We start from the raw sequence: 16492 nt of genomic DNA, 5'->3' as shown, positions 1-16492 counted from the left end.
TGTGTTCTGACCTCTAGCGTTCAGGAAGAATTCGATTTAAAAAAAATGAGCGAAAGAAAGATAAGAAATGTGTTGTACATACATATATGTATTATGTTTTGAGAGCTTTTGTAGTTCCTGGTTCCAATTTACGTTTATTTAGTAACTTATATGTTAGGTTGAACATTTCATCGACATTTTGACAATTATTTAAAGTACGGCTGACGTTTAGTAATTTATATGTTAGATTGAACATTCTATTGTCATTTTGACAATTATTTAACGCACAGCTGACGTTTACTTCGACGTCGCACTACAAACGCGTGTAATGAAGAGAGGCGGGCAGAAAACAAGTGGCGCATCATCTTGGCGTAGATGATCTTCGGCCAGCTCACTGACACGGCTGTGTGTGTGACTGTCATCATCGGCTTGCATCTCCTTCGATTTGGGATGAAATATCTGCGCTTCGCAATGGTAAACTCCCCGAATAAGACACACAGTGAATTCCAACCACATAATTCGGTTATGTTCTAAATGTTTACCTTAGCTTCTGTTTTTGCTACGCTTTTCGTTGAACGGGAGAAGGCTGGTGGCGCCTCCAAACATTTCTCATTTGTACGTTGCTAATGTAGCACGATGCTAACCAACACAAACACAGATGTACTAAACGTTTGTCTGTCTTTTAGGCTATTCGCAAAACAAACGCATTCGACGTGAAACTTTTACACTGAGGCGTTGTCTCAAGTGTCAACCGCGAGTAAGAAAGTGAGTACGCAGGACTGCGTTATTACACGCCGCAATGGCATCCCGCCGGCAATCTAAGTCCTCCTGTATTAATTTTACATGTATATTTATTTCAAGGCTTTATTTCCACAGGCTTTATATATGCGGATATGGCTTCAGCTGTTAAACTGTTCATGTGCAATTCATGTGAGTGCTGAATACATTACAAGTACCATGACTGAATTAGCCAGTTAAAGCTTTGCTGAAATCAAATTTTCCACTTAAATAAAATATGTACTGTACCACGAAGGAATGACGAAATTTCTTGTAAAAAATAGTGTGACAGTTTCAACTCAATAGGCAAGATAACTTTATTTACATAACACATTTCATGCACAATGTGCTATAGTGGTAGTGCATCTTGCCTCACAGTTCTCAGGTAAACATGCATGTTTAGGTTTATTGAAGAGGTTGTTTGTGGTTATGTGTTGTGTGAATGTCTAGTCAGTCCTAGCTGTAATTTGCCTTTCACCTGACATAGGCACCAACTTCAACCGCTTGGTGTAAGATAAGAGTCAAAGAATGGAAGTTGGATGGATACATTTTTGTTCTCCTTTTTGTTCTTTGCAGGCTGAGTCTCCAACCCCCTGAAATAGACGCCTCACCAGTGTCATTTTAAAACCCATTCTCAGTCGAGGAGGTTGGAGATGAGACACTGTTGCGCGAGACCCCATCATGAGCATCCAGAGTCTCGGCGGAGCGATCGGGGATTCCCTGGGCTCTAGCCTGACGGTACGCATGAGTGGCGCAGGTGGAATCGGGAGTGCTCTCTCCGCCAGTCGGATCACCTCCCTCCTCCAAGCAATGGTCCCCACCGGCTACACCAAGCTCCAGGAGGAGCGTCTGTCTTTGGCTGACCTCAGTGTCAAACCAGAGTCTGGCTCACTCCAGAATGGCTACAGACAAGAGACGCCTCACCTCGAAGGCCGACGGTTGCTGGACCGCGCCTCTCGCTCCTCTGTCACTCTGTCAGACTCCGGAGATGGAAGCTACTCGGAACTGGAGCCCATGTTGGCTGAGAGGAGTTTGTCCAGGGATGAGGCAGATGACGATGAAGATGTGGAGGAAGAGGCGGCACAACCCGGTGTGCACATTCTGCCCAAGGAGTCGCCTCTGGCCATGGCTTTTCAGATCCTTGTGCCTTTCCTGTTGGCCGGTTTTGGAACCGTATCAGCTGGGATGGTGCTAGACATTGTGCAGGTAATGTGAGCTGCAGTTTAACTACATTCTTCCGTACTTGCTTAACTCTAAGAGGCAGATCTTTGGAGAAACTGGAATTGCCACACTGTTGTCGAGGCAACAAAATCATTTTTTTGGATCAGAACCTCCATGGACACACATTTCCCTTTTGTTGCCTGAGTGAAAACTATACATGACCACATTTCATACTGTTTTTTGGGGCAGGGCACTTTTAACCCAACTTTTTTTTTTTTTATGAAAAAAAACAAACAAACAAACCCTAAACTTTGCGATACTTGGGGGGGAGACATGAAAACAAAATTTATCTAAAATAAAAGTTTTTCTTTTCTTTTTAGCCAAAACAAAAATATATATTTTTTAATATTCCTTATTTTGTCTTATTTTTGTGATTACGTATTTTTCTTTTATTCTTTATTTTCAGCCAAAATAGAATCTTATTTTGTTTTTCAAACATATTTCATACCTCAATTTTGTGATTTCAATAATTAAAATAAATAAATAAATTGTTATTTATTTACTTAATTAGCACAACAGAAATGTTTCCTCTTTTTTACCTTGTATTTTTTGGGATATTTTAAAAATGTTTATTCAAAAAAAGAACTATATCTTTCGGTGTCAGTAAAAAAAAAACTAATCAAACTGGGAGAGACTTTCAATTTGAATGTCCATATTAGATTCATATACTCAATTCAGTGAGAAATCAAAACAAAATGTTGATTTATGTTTGAAACTTTTATTCAAAACTAAATAAATGTTTGTTAGTTTTTTCCAGAGGGAGTAAAAACTAACTCCAAAAATGAGAGGGTCTTTGTTTTTATTAGAGTTTTTGAGTGAGATGTCAAGTAAAAATAAAAAGTGAACTCCTGCAGTGGTAACTTGCAAGAAAAGAGAATATAAAAGAAATAAGTTACTAAAAAAAATAGACGTAAAAAAAGATTTAGATCATAGTAAACTCAGAACTTTAGTGCAATAAAATGCCAAGACTTAGGTCTGAGACATTCCAAAAATGTAATCTTGAGTTTCTCAACAAACGACAACTGAAAGGTCCTTTTTTAAAGAAGGCAGTTAGTGCACATAGTTGCTTTAATGACTTCTGTTGATGTAATGCCAGAAAAATCCTGTTTTTAATTATTTCCTTTGAAGTTGTCCAGCAGGTACACATGCTAATGATCCGTTTTCCTCTCGTCTGCATGATTTGGGAGATTTTGATTTTGCGTATCGAATGATTGTCAAATCCGGGCTCCGGCCTTCCTGTGTGGAGTTTGCATATTCTCCCCGTGCCTGCGTGGGTCTTCTCTGGGCACTCTGGTTTCCTCCCACATTCCAAAAACATGCATGGTTACGTTAATTGAACACTCTAAATTGTTCCTCGGTGTGACTGGTTGTTCGTCTGTGTGCCTTGCCCAATGGCTGGCAACCAGTTCAGGGTGTACATCGCCTACTGCCCGAAGACAGCTGGGACAGGCTCCAGCATGCCCGTGACCCTCGTGAGAATATGCGGCTCAGATAAAAAGAAAAAAAGATTGTCAAATAACGATAACAGTCAATGAATGTGTATTGTGGCAGTACTATCTTGGCACGCGTTTCTCTGCCTCCAACATATCTTTCAACAAGTTGTCCCGCTTTAGGGATAAGAAGAGTGAAATCAAATGTCCTTGCTTGCTCTATCTTTCACACGCAGCACTGGGAAGCGTTTGAGCACATCACCGAAATCTTCATCCTGGTTCCCGCTCTTCTCGGACTCAAGGGCAACTTGGAGATGACTCTGGCCTCGCGCCTCTCAACAGCGGTTAGACAAAACACGCACACACGCACACACGCACACACGCACACACGCACACGGGGTATTTGCCTAATTTATTACCATTAAATGGCTTCCATCTCGTGTATGCCCAACATTTGCTTGCCATACAGTTGAAATTGACTCATTACACATCATGTACTAAAGTTTTTGGACAGTTGGCACAAAAGGGAGGAGTTAAGGCTTTTGTCAGGGATGATTCATCACAAAGAAGGTTCTTCTCTGAACTGTACTTTCATTAAATTGTCCCAAAGAAAAAGACTCTAAAAAAATTACTAAGCAGCAAAGTGTACGTCCCGATTGATTGATTATTGTATTATGAGGCTCAGTTTTGCTTTTTGCGAAATGCATGCATAAGATATCATAGTGAGTAGTGACAGTATGTGAAATACTGAGACAGTTTGTCAATGTGTGTTCATTCCTCAACTTGGATGCTCCCTTTAGTTGAAAACATATTTTGCTACATACTTTGCAGGAAGAATTACTGCACAGCATGGAAATCCAAAAGATTTGCTCAACCAGTTTAACATTTCAGTTCATTCTCACGTTTCACTTCTTAAAGAGCTAACAAGTGGCCAGCAAAAAATCGGCCTTTGTTTGCTTTGGACAACCCCCCCCCCCCCCCCCCCCCCCACACACACACACACACACACAGGCCTCACACTCACGGTGGAGTGGATTTACCTTTAGCTCAAGTGAGCTGGAAAAGATTTTTGACAGTCCATATTGTGTCAACATTGTCTAAGTGGGCCAGATTTCAATCTGTGGGTGCTGTTGCTGTTGCTTTTTGTGTACAACTTGTACCGAGCTGCATATACGGAACCGGGTATTGTAATGATTAATGCAAAAGTAATTCAAAACAACAGGAAGTAATTACGGTTCCCTTCTTTTGGCCGCAGAACAAAACATTCCACACCACACCACAGGACAAAAAGCGAAAAGCACAAACAAATAAAAAATAAACAATAGCATGGGAATAGACAAGCAACATTCTCTGTGGCAAAAGGTCACAGTAACAGACACTCTTATTTGCTTTTGTTGTGTGCACCCAACACAGGTGAACGTGGGCAAGATGGACTCGCCTATAGAGAAGTGGAATCTAATAATAGGCAACTTGGCACTCAAGCAGGTAAATATATAACAATACTTTTGCATATCACTTGCCTCCCTACTCCTTTGTAAACACACAGAGGACACAAGGACTTATGTAATGAGTACTTGTTCTAAAGACATGTTGGAAGAGCGTGAACCCATGTTGGTGTTGCCTCAGACTTGACCATGTCAGGGACATCTGCTAGATGGAGACTCTGTTAATCATACACCCGCACAACACGTCGTCGCACATGTTTGTATCATCCCCGTTTGCCCCCGTTTGCCCGCTGTCCACACGAACAACACTTATCGTTTTTTTTTTGTTTTGTTTAGGTTCAGGCCACTGTGGTGGGCTTTTTGGCTGCCGTGGCGGCCGTGATTCTTGGCTGGATCCCCGAGGGGAAGTTCCAGATGAGCCACGCCGTGCTGCTGTGCTCCAGCAGCGTCGCCACAGCCTTCATCGCCTCCTTGCTGCAGGGTAAACGCGCTGGCCGCTTGCATCGTGTCCTTGCCACACCAAAATCACTCCGATAACAGACACACAAAAATACATCATGTTTATTTTGTTTTGTCAGCACACTAAAAACTTTTGTTCCAGAGTCACCCCCAGTGAATACAAATCCGTGATAAAGGCCATATAAAAATGTTTTAAAAATTAAAACACACTTGAACTGATGAAAACACATTTTATAGTATCTTGTAGCATCGTTCACGGCTTGGTTTAAGACATTTATTTGTTATTCCCAATAGAAGAGCACTTTAAAACTGCCACATAAAAACAAAAGAAACGTAGTATATTTAAACATCAACATGTTCAGCCAAACCTTATTTCACATGCTAACTGCACTGACCGCTAAATTCGGACTTGCCTGTATCGTGTAAAAATCCGCGAACAAAGAGCAACTCGACCCCCTTTTTTGATCCTCCTGTACCAGGTTTCATCATGGTGGGCGTGATTGTGGGCTCAAAGAAGACGGGCATCAACCCGGACAACGTTGCCACGCCTATCGCTGCCAGTTTCGGTGACCTCATCACTTTGGCCATCCTGGCCTGGATCAGCCAGGGCCTCTACAAGTGCCTCGGTAGGTGAATTGAGCACCAAGCAACTCATTTCAACTCGTATTCCATTTTGAACGTCAATACGGAGAAGCAGTATCAGACACAAAAATACCTCAAGCGAGGTGGATTATTAGTTTTAGGCACTGTAATTCACATAGAGTACGCACCGTTTGGCTTTGTAGTCCCGCTGTTCCGTCGTCACGCTACTCTGACTCTTTATTGCCCCCTGGGAGAGACTGGTAGTGCAATATCGCTTCACACTGGCGCTTGTAAATTTCAGCAAGCCACCAGCTGTCTAATGTTTGACTATAAAAAGCATATAGTGCAGGGCATTAAGCATCTTCTATCTTTTTAAAGGGAAATAAATATCAAGCCAGATGAGATTCATTCAGCTTTTAACTGCAGACTAAATCACAAACATCACAGACTTGGTGTTTCATTACTGTTAAAGCAAGGGGTAGACCTAGGCTTGGTTGCAAACACACCACAGATTACATTTTCAAATTGCACATGTCAAGTCATGCGCAGAGACAATCTTGAAGGGTCACTCACAGACTTTCAGAAATAGGCAGCTAACAAAAGAGTTGCTTAGTTAAATCCTTTTATCCTTTGTGGTTGCTCAGACACTCCAGAGATCCAAATATTTGCATGCAAGCAATTAAAAAGTCAATTTTCCACACTATGCCCCCTCTTCAATACTTGTGAAGCGTCTCTGGTTGTGTGTTGTAATTCACCAATTAAGCCAGTAGAGGTCCCCCCTGCCTCTCTCTGAAGCACAAATGCACAACCTCAGTTTGCAGAACAGACCTCCTCTCTTCTCACGGCACATTCCACATGTTTAATTCATGTCACACCCAAACCCGCTTGTAATACAAGGATACAGTCAACGCTGAATATAGCATCACATTCAAACTAACCCCGTCAGCTGTACCTTGGAAACGCAGATGTTCCCTCCAAGAGTAAACAGAGGCTCAATTTAGCAAACACGCTTCAGATTCCATATTTCCACTGCAGAACGGCGTAATGAGGCTGTCTGGCCCGTCTGTCTTCCCTCAACAATGTCCGTGTTGTGCTTGAGTGCCGCCACACTGATACTTTTCTGAAAAGTTGCAACAAAAGGCAGTTTTTTTTGTTTTTGCTTATTTTTCCCCTTGAGGGAAAGGAAAACATGAATGCCCTTCATTTTGGGGGAAATCAGCTGAGTCAAGAGGAGACGCTGGCATCCAGTCAATTTTAATTATAGAGCAATTTTAATGGCCGTGAATGATGCGTTGCTTTGCTTGGGGGTTGTGACAAATCTCAAGTGTTTTTGTATTGAAACAGGAAGTTTATCTCAAGTCAATGTTGACGTGGACGGGTTGCATTTGAAATGGGTTGTCGATTTTCAAGGTAAAATGCTGTAAGCTCTTTTATTTTATTGACATCACAATTAATTTGCAGATCATTAACTGTATTTTCCTTCAAATTTATTTTTTATTTTTTTTGTATCTTGTGCAGTGAAACAATATGTAAACAAAACAGCATAAGCATCTAATTGATGGCAAGGGTTGTCACATCTGGTTCTGTTAATTTTCTGTCTCTGTTGCACTGTGAGGATGCAGAGATTGAGACGCGCAGCTCTAAAGTGGAGGTTGTAGTGACACTTTTTGGACAAACTGCAATTCTCTGTCTGGCATGAGTACATGAAAGAATCACTGCCCAAGTACAGCCCAGTTGTGTTGACCTTTTTAGTTAACATTTGCATTTAATCATTTGTTTGTTGAAAAAAATTATCATGGTTCTTTTTTTGCTCTTATGTACAAAACATTATAATGAATCATTCTTTAATGTTTAAGTACCGTTATGTTCTTGTTTAAATAAATGGGACAGCATTTATACAAATTTTAATACGTTGTATTAAACAATAATAATGTACATGTCGCAATGGCGTCTCATTCACATTAATAGTTAAGTATTGTTCATATGTTATGTTTGTTTAACTATGTAAACGTTGGCAAGTATTTTTGAAGTAGTACCTGGTGTGAAAGTTTGCGAATCACTCTTTAAAAAAAAAGAAGGAATTGTTGAGTTGCAGTGATAACCGCTTCCACTTTTCTAAGAAGGGTTATTATTAACCATTACGGATGTTTTTTTGTTTAGTTTTTTACCCATAGCTCAGCAGGTAGCGTGACAAATGACACTGAAATCCTCTCCTCTCATAAGGAGATATGGGTAGCAAGTGGGGAGAAATCAGTGGAAGCCATTATTGGCTAATAATCACCAAGCGTGTCGTCGCAGTCCTTTCTCCAGAAGGTTCCGTTACCTCTGTGCCTCATTAAACGAGAAAGTCAGTGAGCCGGAACACTGAGGCCTTTCTCTTCTCTTGCGTTGACACCATGCAGATAATAAATCTTGGCCTGTTTACCTATAGGAGTTATTTAATATTGGAGTGAAACGGATCCACCTGGAAAACAGGCTTTAAGCAGGTGTTCGACCTAATTATTCTTTTTTTTTTTTTTGACAAAAAAAAAAAGACCCGTATTGTTGGTTGAAACAAAACTTATTTGTTTGCCGCGAGCTGGCGGACTCAGTAACAGGGGTTAATTTTCACAAAGAACGCTGGGGTGACGACCGGGGCCTTCCCCCCCCTGGGCCTGGGGTTCGGGGGTGTCGGCCGCCCTCCGGTGCCCCCATCTCCCCCTTCTGCCCCCGGTGTTCCGTCCTTCCACACAGCGGGGGGTGGGGTGGGCGCGGCTGCCCTCTCCGCTCCGCTGTCCGGCCCCTCTTCGGCGCCGGTGCCTGGGTGCGGGTGGTCCCCGGGGGCTGGGGGTCGGGGGTTGGGGGGCTGCCGGTTGGTCGGGGTGGGGTCGGGGGGGGCGGCTTTGTTGGGGGGGGGCGGTGGTGGGGGTTGCGGGGTGGGGGGTGCTGGGGGTGGGGGGTGTCTGGGGGATTGGGGGCGGCTGGGGCTGGGTTGGGGTGGGTAGCGGGGTTGGATGGGGGGCGGGGGGTCGTGGGGGTTGGGGGCCGGTGGGGTGCCTGGTGGGCCTGCAGTGCCCCGTCCTGCTGCGTTGGGCCGGGGGCGCGGGCCGTGTTGGGGCGGGGGGCGCTCCTGCTCCTGGGTTTGCTCTCCGGGCGGTGGCCCTGGCGGGGCCCGGGGGTCGTCCTTTGGCGCTGCCGCGGCCTGGGGGGCCCTGAGGTGTTGCGCTTGCTCTGTTCCGGCGGGGGTCGACGGCTCCCCTCTTTGGTGGAGATTTTCATGCATGCCAGATCCACCACACCAGCATCTACCGAAACTCAGACACAATCTGTTTCCTCCTCAGGTTATTGAATCGGTGGAGGCTGGTGTCTGCGGATCTCACGCGGCTTCGTCTGTCCTTCCTTCCTTTTCTCGGTCTCTCCTTTGGTCTCTTGAGGCCTCCCTGATTTTATGTTTTTTGGATTTGTTGGGGTCTGGATGTTTCTTGGGCTGGGGAGGAGTTCTGGTGGGGGGTGTCTGATCGGTGCTGGATTTCACCTTCCTTGGTTTTCTTCGGTCCCCTCGGGTCTCCTGGTGTTCGGTTTAGGTGAACGGTATGAGATTTTTTCTAATAGGTTTTCTGGTGAGCTAACAAATACACGCACGCACGCACGCACGCACGCACATACACATACTCACCCACACACACACAAAAAAAAAAAAAAAAAATATATATATATATATATATATTAAAAAATAAATTAAAAAAAAAGAGCAATGATGATGACATTTCCGAATGAACAATACTGAGCTCTTAGGCAGAAAAAAAGAAAAAAACAAGAAAAAAAAAAACAAACAAACAAAAAAAAAACAAACAAAACTTATTTGTGTTTCTTCAGCTTAATTACCACGCAAGACATTCAACATGTGCTTGAGCACAAACCGTCTTTGTGATTGATTCAGGGCTGAAACTTTGTGGCTCTGTAACACGCTCGGGCGACTTGAAAGCGGGTCGGATGACTACATCTCCACTTTCCTCCTCCAGATTCCTACCCGTACGTTTCCTCCCTGGTCTGTGCCTTCTTCATGTGTCTGACGCCTCTGTGGATGGTCATCTCCTCCAAGCACCCGGCCAGCCGCACCCTTCTCTACTCCGGATGGGAGCCGGTCATCACGGCCATGGTCATCAGCAGGTATTTGTCTGCGGCGCTTCAAAAGGGAACGGTTGGACAAACAGTTATTCTGTTTTCTAACTCTGTGTCTGGTTTGCCCGATGACTCATCCCTGAAAGGAATTGCAGCAGCTCCCGAGCACCGATGCTCTCAGTCCCCCAAGCTTTATAAATGCAGCTCTTGTCTTCGGTGTGCTTATTTATTTATTTTTTGCCTGTGCGCCGTTCAAACCATCTTTAATAGATGAGCTGGAAGAGCAAATAGATTCGTATCAACATGAGCTGAGAGCAACTACAAACTCTTTTCTTTTCAGCAGATTGTGAAGCCAGTGACCTTTTATAGAGAAGTGCACAAACGGTAAACTCTATTATAGAATAAATTTATATTCCCGCAATTGATACTACATTGGAACAAGTGACCAAACGGCAAAGTCGTGCTAATGCCTGCGTTGGCGAGCTGCTCGCTTTTCTCCAATGGCACCATCGACGTGTGAGCGCTCCAGCGAGCTGATCGAGCGGCGTCCTTTGAGCGGCGTTCAGCTGGAGTTGCGCAGTGTTGTTGCCAATTACTTTTCATCAGCAGCCAGGTGCAAACACGCTTGTGAATGATCCAATTATTTTCTCCACTGCAGCATCGGAGGGCTCATCCTGGACAAAACGGTGTCCGACCCCAATCTGGCTGGAATTGTGGTGTACACCCCCGTCATCAATGGTGAGTCACACTTTTACTCAATGACGGCGCCAAATAATCATTTACAATTAATTTAAAATATTTATAATTAATGTAAAATTATATAATTATTATATTAATTATATTAATAATTATAATAATAATGAAAAATCACATTTACAGTTACTATTTACTGATGTTTTTATTTTTTTGTAATGCATCCATTAATAACTTTAAGCCAGATATTTTAATTAAATGAATTGATTAAAATGTAATTAGTTAATTAAATTTCTAGTTAATAAAAGCAAGGGCCATTCAGACCGGATGCTTTTACTGAGGATCTTTTTTGTAGTGCAGAAGGAGGAAGTCAAAAGCCTCCTCCAGGCAGTCGTTTTACTGACGTACAGTAAAACATCAAGGTAGATGTTAAAATGAACGTTACACCCCAAAAGTCCACAGTGCCATACACTTTGAACACGACTTTATAAATCCACGGCAGCTTAAATGAGCACAATCCTTCGAATCCAGCGCCTGGTGTGTGTGTGTGATGGGTCTTTCCTTCCATTGGCCCTTCAGCTTTATGCATCTTATCAGGTTGAGCCAGACTGAAATTAAATAGCATGCGTGGCACAGTAACAGATAATGTGGGGGTATTTTGATTAGAAATGATCAAATACAGTGAAGGCCCATTTATCGCAGGGGATGCAATCCAGACCCACCCACAAAAGTTTGCAACATAGTGAGACCATATATAATTTTTTTATCTTATTCAACATACATTAATCCCCTGCCTCTCAGGGAAAACAAGTGCTATAGCAAATGTAGAGATGAAGTTGGTCCACCCTTGACTCCCACATTACCTTACCTTATGCAGACTCACCTTCAGTTATTATAATGGGCATGCAAATTCCTGCCTTTCGGAGTTCAGCCAAGACAGCATATTTTTATGCGAAGCAAACCATGAGAGTGGATTTGTCTCTCAGCTTTGACTTGTATGAATGTCAAAGCAGACAAACAGAAGGCCGCTCCAACAGCATTTCCTGGCAAAAAATGGCTCCTCACCATAAATTAATATAACCTTTTAATATTTGATTATGGTCATTTTCACTCCTCTCACATGTTCTCCCGGAACCTCTTGGGGCCACTTTGCACTGTCCATTGCGACGCGGCACCTGAGACATGAGGTTTGAATTCAATGTTAATATAAAGAGACAGTCAACAAGACGGTGAGCAATTCTCGCTCAAATTGCTTTACCGCAGAGACGTCATCCGGGTCACGAGCGGCCAGCGAAAAATGAATGCGGCGCGTCTCAGTTTGTTGAAATGCAGCACAAAAATGAAGTCTGCAAGGGCCAGTGAAGGGATGATGTGTGGATATTTGATAAGGAAGAAGCTGCATTGAGCTTGATAAGAAATGACAGGTCAAATGAAAGAGCCCACTGCATTATAATTTCTCCTGCAACGGAATAGATATTCACACCTCAAATCAAAAGAGGACGGCCACGTAAAAGCTGTGTTGGTGCAACAAAATAGCTTGAAAATGGCCGTGTTGCCTTCATTTAGCATTCGATCCTGCGTTAGAATTCCACTCGTTTCCTCTTCACGTTTGATTCCACTCGTCAGAAACTCATTTAGATGCAGATTGTCATCAAATGTTTTCATGTAGCAGCGTTACAAATGTGTGAAAGGGTGAATGCACCATCTCTAGCAACAAGACACATTGAAGCGTGCGTCAGGTTCTAATTAAGATGAATCTACTTACTCAAATGTTAAAACAGGCTTTCCACCTCTTATGATGTGCCTTTGATGAAAATTATAATCAGCTTATTTTCAATATTAAGTCAGATCATTGAAACGTTTCCATTTCCAATTGACGGTGCGGCATGGCTCAGTGGTAGAGTGTGCCAATCCAGAGGTTGACGGTTTGATCCCCGACCCTTGTGACCATGTCGGTGTGCCCCATTTGCTCCTGATGCTGCGCCATCAGTAGGGTTAGGTTATCATCCATCATTTTCCATACTAATTGATAGTCAAGTATGTAATAGCACTTTAAAAAGTGGAAAAAATGTCGCCGCACGAATTATTGGCCGTCTTATTTCTACTCGGTAAAATTCCTTGATTATACTGGCTGTTTATTTGCAATGTTTTTATTTATTTATTTATTGCATTCTCATTACTCATTTCTGCAATATTTCACTGGTGATGTGAAACGCGTCTTTGTTCTATTGTGGAGCGTCCCTGCAGACTGCTAACTGATGCACATGACATTTTTTAATCCATCCTCATCATCAGCACGTTTGCTTCAGCGCACCTTTGATTTGAGATAAGACGACTGCCGACTTTATAGCTCACTCCCACCAACACTCATTAGATTTGATCTCAGCGCGTCGCGTCACATTGATGTATGCATCCCTCCGGGCGGAGCGGACCAGGTTGAGACAGACGTGGACCCCCCGCTGGTGTCTCCACACAGACCACTTCACCGTCCTCATCTTGGCGTCTGACAAAGCCAGTGACCTGGATAAGACACATTTGCCTCAAACCTCCTCTGCTTCCAAGCAACCCCCTCTCATTTTATGCCCCTGGCTAAACCTCACCAAATTCAAAAGCAGCAATTATTTGTTTAGACAGCCCACATTTTATTTCACATTCTGTATGGGCCTGAAATTGAAATCTCCAATTTGCATAAAAATTATAAATAAAATCAAAGCCGTCTTGCGTCGGTCTAATATTGACACGAGTACAATAGTATGACAAAAAAAAAAAAGCAAAATCTTAAATAGTGAACGTGACTCCTTTTATGGGATCCTTAAAAAGACTTGAATGTGATCATTAAAAATGAAGTCCTTGATTATTCTTTAAAAATAAATTGTAACATGCACACACATTTGTCCTTGCTATTGTGTTTGCCTCTGCTGTTACTTGCACTTCCTGTCATCATAGAAAAAGGCTGACATATTTAGGACCACTTTCACATAATTAGTATTTGTATGTCGCTCACAAAATACAATTGTTTAATCATCAATGCTGATGGCTGTAATGGATGCCTTTCGTGGCGTCTAGGTATCGGGGGCAACCTGGTGGCCATTCAGTCCAGCCGGATCTCCACTTTCCTGCATTTCCACTACGCCCCTGGGGAGGTCCCCGACGAGGCCAAGGGCTGCTACTACCCCTGCCGCACCTTCTTTGGCACAGGTGAGTCCTGTGCCAGTGAGTGTACCTGCTGGAATAACTTATCCTACTTTTTACCCATGCAGGAGCCAATCACCGATCTGCTCAGGTTCTCCTCCTCTTGGTCATCCCTGGCCATCTTATATTCCTTTACACCATTCACCTGATGAAGAGTGGACACACCACGCTGACACCCATCTTCATGTCCGTCTACCTGGCTGCTGCTCTGCTGCAGGTATGCAAACGCTCACCGTTGAACTAGTCAAACACTTTATATTCTACACTTTATACACACACTCGTCCATTGGTTCACGTAACTTTATAAAGTATTAAAATGTCAAGTGTCATCTTCCATTGGCGCTGGCTTATGGTCATGTAAGTGTAAAGGCAAATTTGGTAGGGGGGGGGTGTGCGCATCATCTCAATTCGAGAGGTTGGCGGTTGCAGGACGCCAAAAGGACTATTTATAATTTCAGGTTTTGACATGAGAGGGATTGCCTTGAATTCTGAGTAAGTGCCGCATGGACTGTCTCAGTGTTCGAATGTGATTGGAATAATGCAGATGTTATTTTACGAAAAAGAGCTGAGAGACATGAGAGCAAGATACTTCACCCCCCTGCAAAATTAGATGTACACGGTTAAAAGAAAAAGTAACCAAATTTCACTAGAAAATTCATTAGAAAATCCAAGGATGAGCAAGTGTGACCCTGCTCATCTAAAAATAAATAAATGTAATTGATTGTAAAAACTCGAAAGTGAAAAGCAGAGTGATTTGTTATCCGTTTGTCAAATCTATCGCTATTATAGTGAAAAGTGATTGCAGATTTGTTATTTACAGCTCTCACAATGTAGCTACTAATAATAACTGAGTGTAAATGAAGAGTAAGTATGAGCAACAACAACAAAAAAAGACACGACTTTTAATGGTCTACTTGAAATCTTCTGTTGCAAAATATCTATTTTCTTCTTGAGTGTTTCACATGCAGTGGTTATTTTCTCTCCCCCTGGAGTACTGCCCTGCAATGATTAAGAACAAACAATGATGATACAAACAAAAAAAAGCAATAAACGTGAAAAGCAAAAAGAAGGTGCTATACTGGCAAAGTGCATCTTTGCTCACATCCTAAATATCCAAAATGGAAGCGTTGTGCAGCAGCGCCATTGTGAGTCACTTTTGATGCCATCATGGATTACCTGCAAAGGGATGTTGCACTTCATTGCAAGCTGTCGGAATGGTGATCCGATTTCTGAGGCGAGTGCTGTCTGTCTTTTTTTTTCTTTTTTTTTCATCTATAAACTGTGAAGCGATGAGATCAAATTTAGTCCCGGATTAATGCTCTTCACATCAGTAGCGAGGAATAATGACAGAGTGGCACCAAATGTTATTTCCACTAACAAAAGCAAAATAATTTCAACGAGCTAAAAGGTGCGTGGAAAAAATCCCCACGAGAGCCTTCTTGTTTGTCCTTTACCAGGTGTTGCTGTTGTTGTGCATCGCCGACTGGATGGTGCACGCCATGTGGCGCAGCGGCAAAGACCCCGACAGCTTCTCCATCCCCTACCTGACGGCCCTGGGCGACCTGCTGGGCACCGCCCTGCTGGCGCTCAGCTTCCACTTCCTGTGGCTCATCGGCGACCAGGACAGCGACGTGGGCGACTGATGCCTGGTGACGTACTTGTCCGTTCTCTTCCGTACATTTGCGCTGCTCTCACTCTGGAGACTTTTTTGCACCAAAAGCACTTGCTTGTTACTAAGGCGGTCTACTTTGCAAGAATCATTCTTGGACGGACTTTGTTTTGGGACCCTTGTGGGAGCGTCAGAGTTCCAATTCGACATCCAAATTGGTTGATGCAATCAATCTAAGCGTCTTTTTTTTTTCCCATCCTCCTCTCAAAATGGATGCCGTAAGAGATGGCTGCTTGTAGCACGCTTTGGTGGACGTTTACATGCGTAACGTACGTTATATCATATTCCACATCAACACGGTCTCATTCTGTCATATTATATGTCTCTTGTACGTATGACAGGAACCAGTATTCAAACCAGTACCCAATGTGCCTGTTGAGATTGAGACTAGTTGACAAGGTATTGTTCTATTATTATAACTTTGTGTTTTAAGTGTATGTTAGCTGTGCCCCCCCAAATGGCTGACATTGTAACAGTAGTGTGTATGCCATTTTACTTTTTTTGTTTTTGTTTTTTTAAATAAATTTCTAAATAAATGTATTTCCAACATATGATCTAATATCTTATTTTTGCTCAAGTTGCAAGCGTTCCAAATTGAATTTCCACTGCCACAGCCAGGTGTCCGATCCATTAGAAAAGCTTTTGCACTGTCCTGGCTGAGCTGCGAATTGATTGGAGCGTGTGCCCGAAAGGATACGCTCACACGGTGGCGTCCAATTAAAGGTATATATTTTTTGCATCTTCCGGGTGGATCATCTTAATTGGTTCTCCATCCTGTCAATCAATTCAGTCTATGAAACCAAGCTGGCTGCAGAAAATTGCAAGCTCGAGGTAGATGAGCTTGCATGCTCCTGACATTTGTACGGCGTTTCCCCCGGACGAGCAGGAGAGCTGGTCGGATGGGCTTTCCCATGCACATCATTTAAAAAGTGACAAACGGACTG

The 16492-nt window shown here is 43.0% G+C and overlaps 1 protein-coding gene across 2 annotated transcripts; it reads left to right on the top strand.

Annotated features, from left to right (window-relative positions):
• Positions 1 to 167: 167 nt before the first annotated feature.
• Positions 168 to 16099, top strand: slc41a2b (solute carrier family 41 member 2b). Of its 2 annotated transcripts, XM_086058551.1 has the most exons (12): positions 730 to 744; positions 856 to 909; positions 1333 to 1962; positions 3644 to 3751; positions 4821 to 4892; positions 5189 to 5333; positions 5791 to 5937; positions 9895 to 10042; positions 10653 to 10732; positions 13754 to 13885; positions 13948 to 14096; positions 15337 to 16099. In XM_086058551.1, exons 3-12 carry the CDS (start codon positions 1438 to 1440, stop codon positions 15520 to 15522), a joined length of 1692 nt encoding a protein of 563 aa, XP_085914677.1. In that variant the 5' UTR covers positions 730 to 744; positions 856 to 909; positions 1333 to 1437; the 3' UTR covers positions 15523 to 16099. The 2 variants fall into 2 exon arrangements, with proteins under 2 accessions (XP_085914676.1, XP_085914677.1); XM_086058550.1 differs by lacking the exons at positions 730 to 744; positions 856 to 909 and adding an exon at positions 168 to 453.
• The last annotated feature ends 393 nt before the right edge of the window (positions 16100 to 16492 follow it).

Source organism: Leptonotus elevatus, chromosome 17 (assembly GCF_054856555.1).
Source record: "Leptonotus elevatus isolate MCC_2025b chromosome 17, RoL_Lele_1.0, whole genome shotgun sequence".
NCBI classification, from domain to species: domain Eukaryota; kingdom Metazoa; phylum Chordata; class Actinopteri; order Syngnathiformes; family Syngnathidae; genus Leptonotus; species Leptonotus elevatus.
This window is presented reverse-complemented; position numbering and strand designations above follow the sequence as displayed.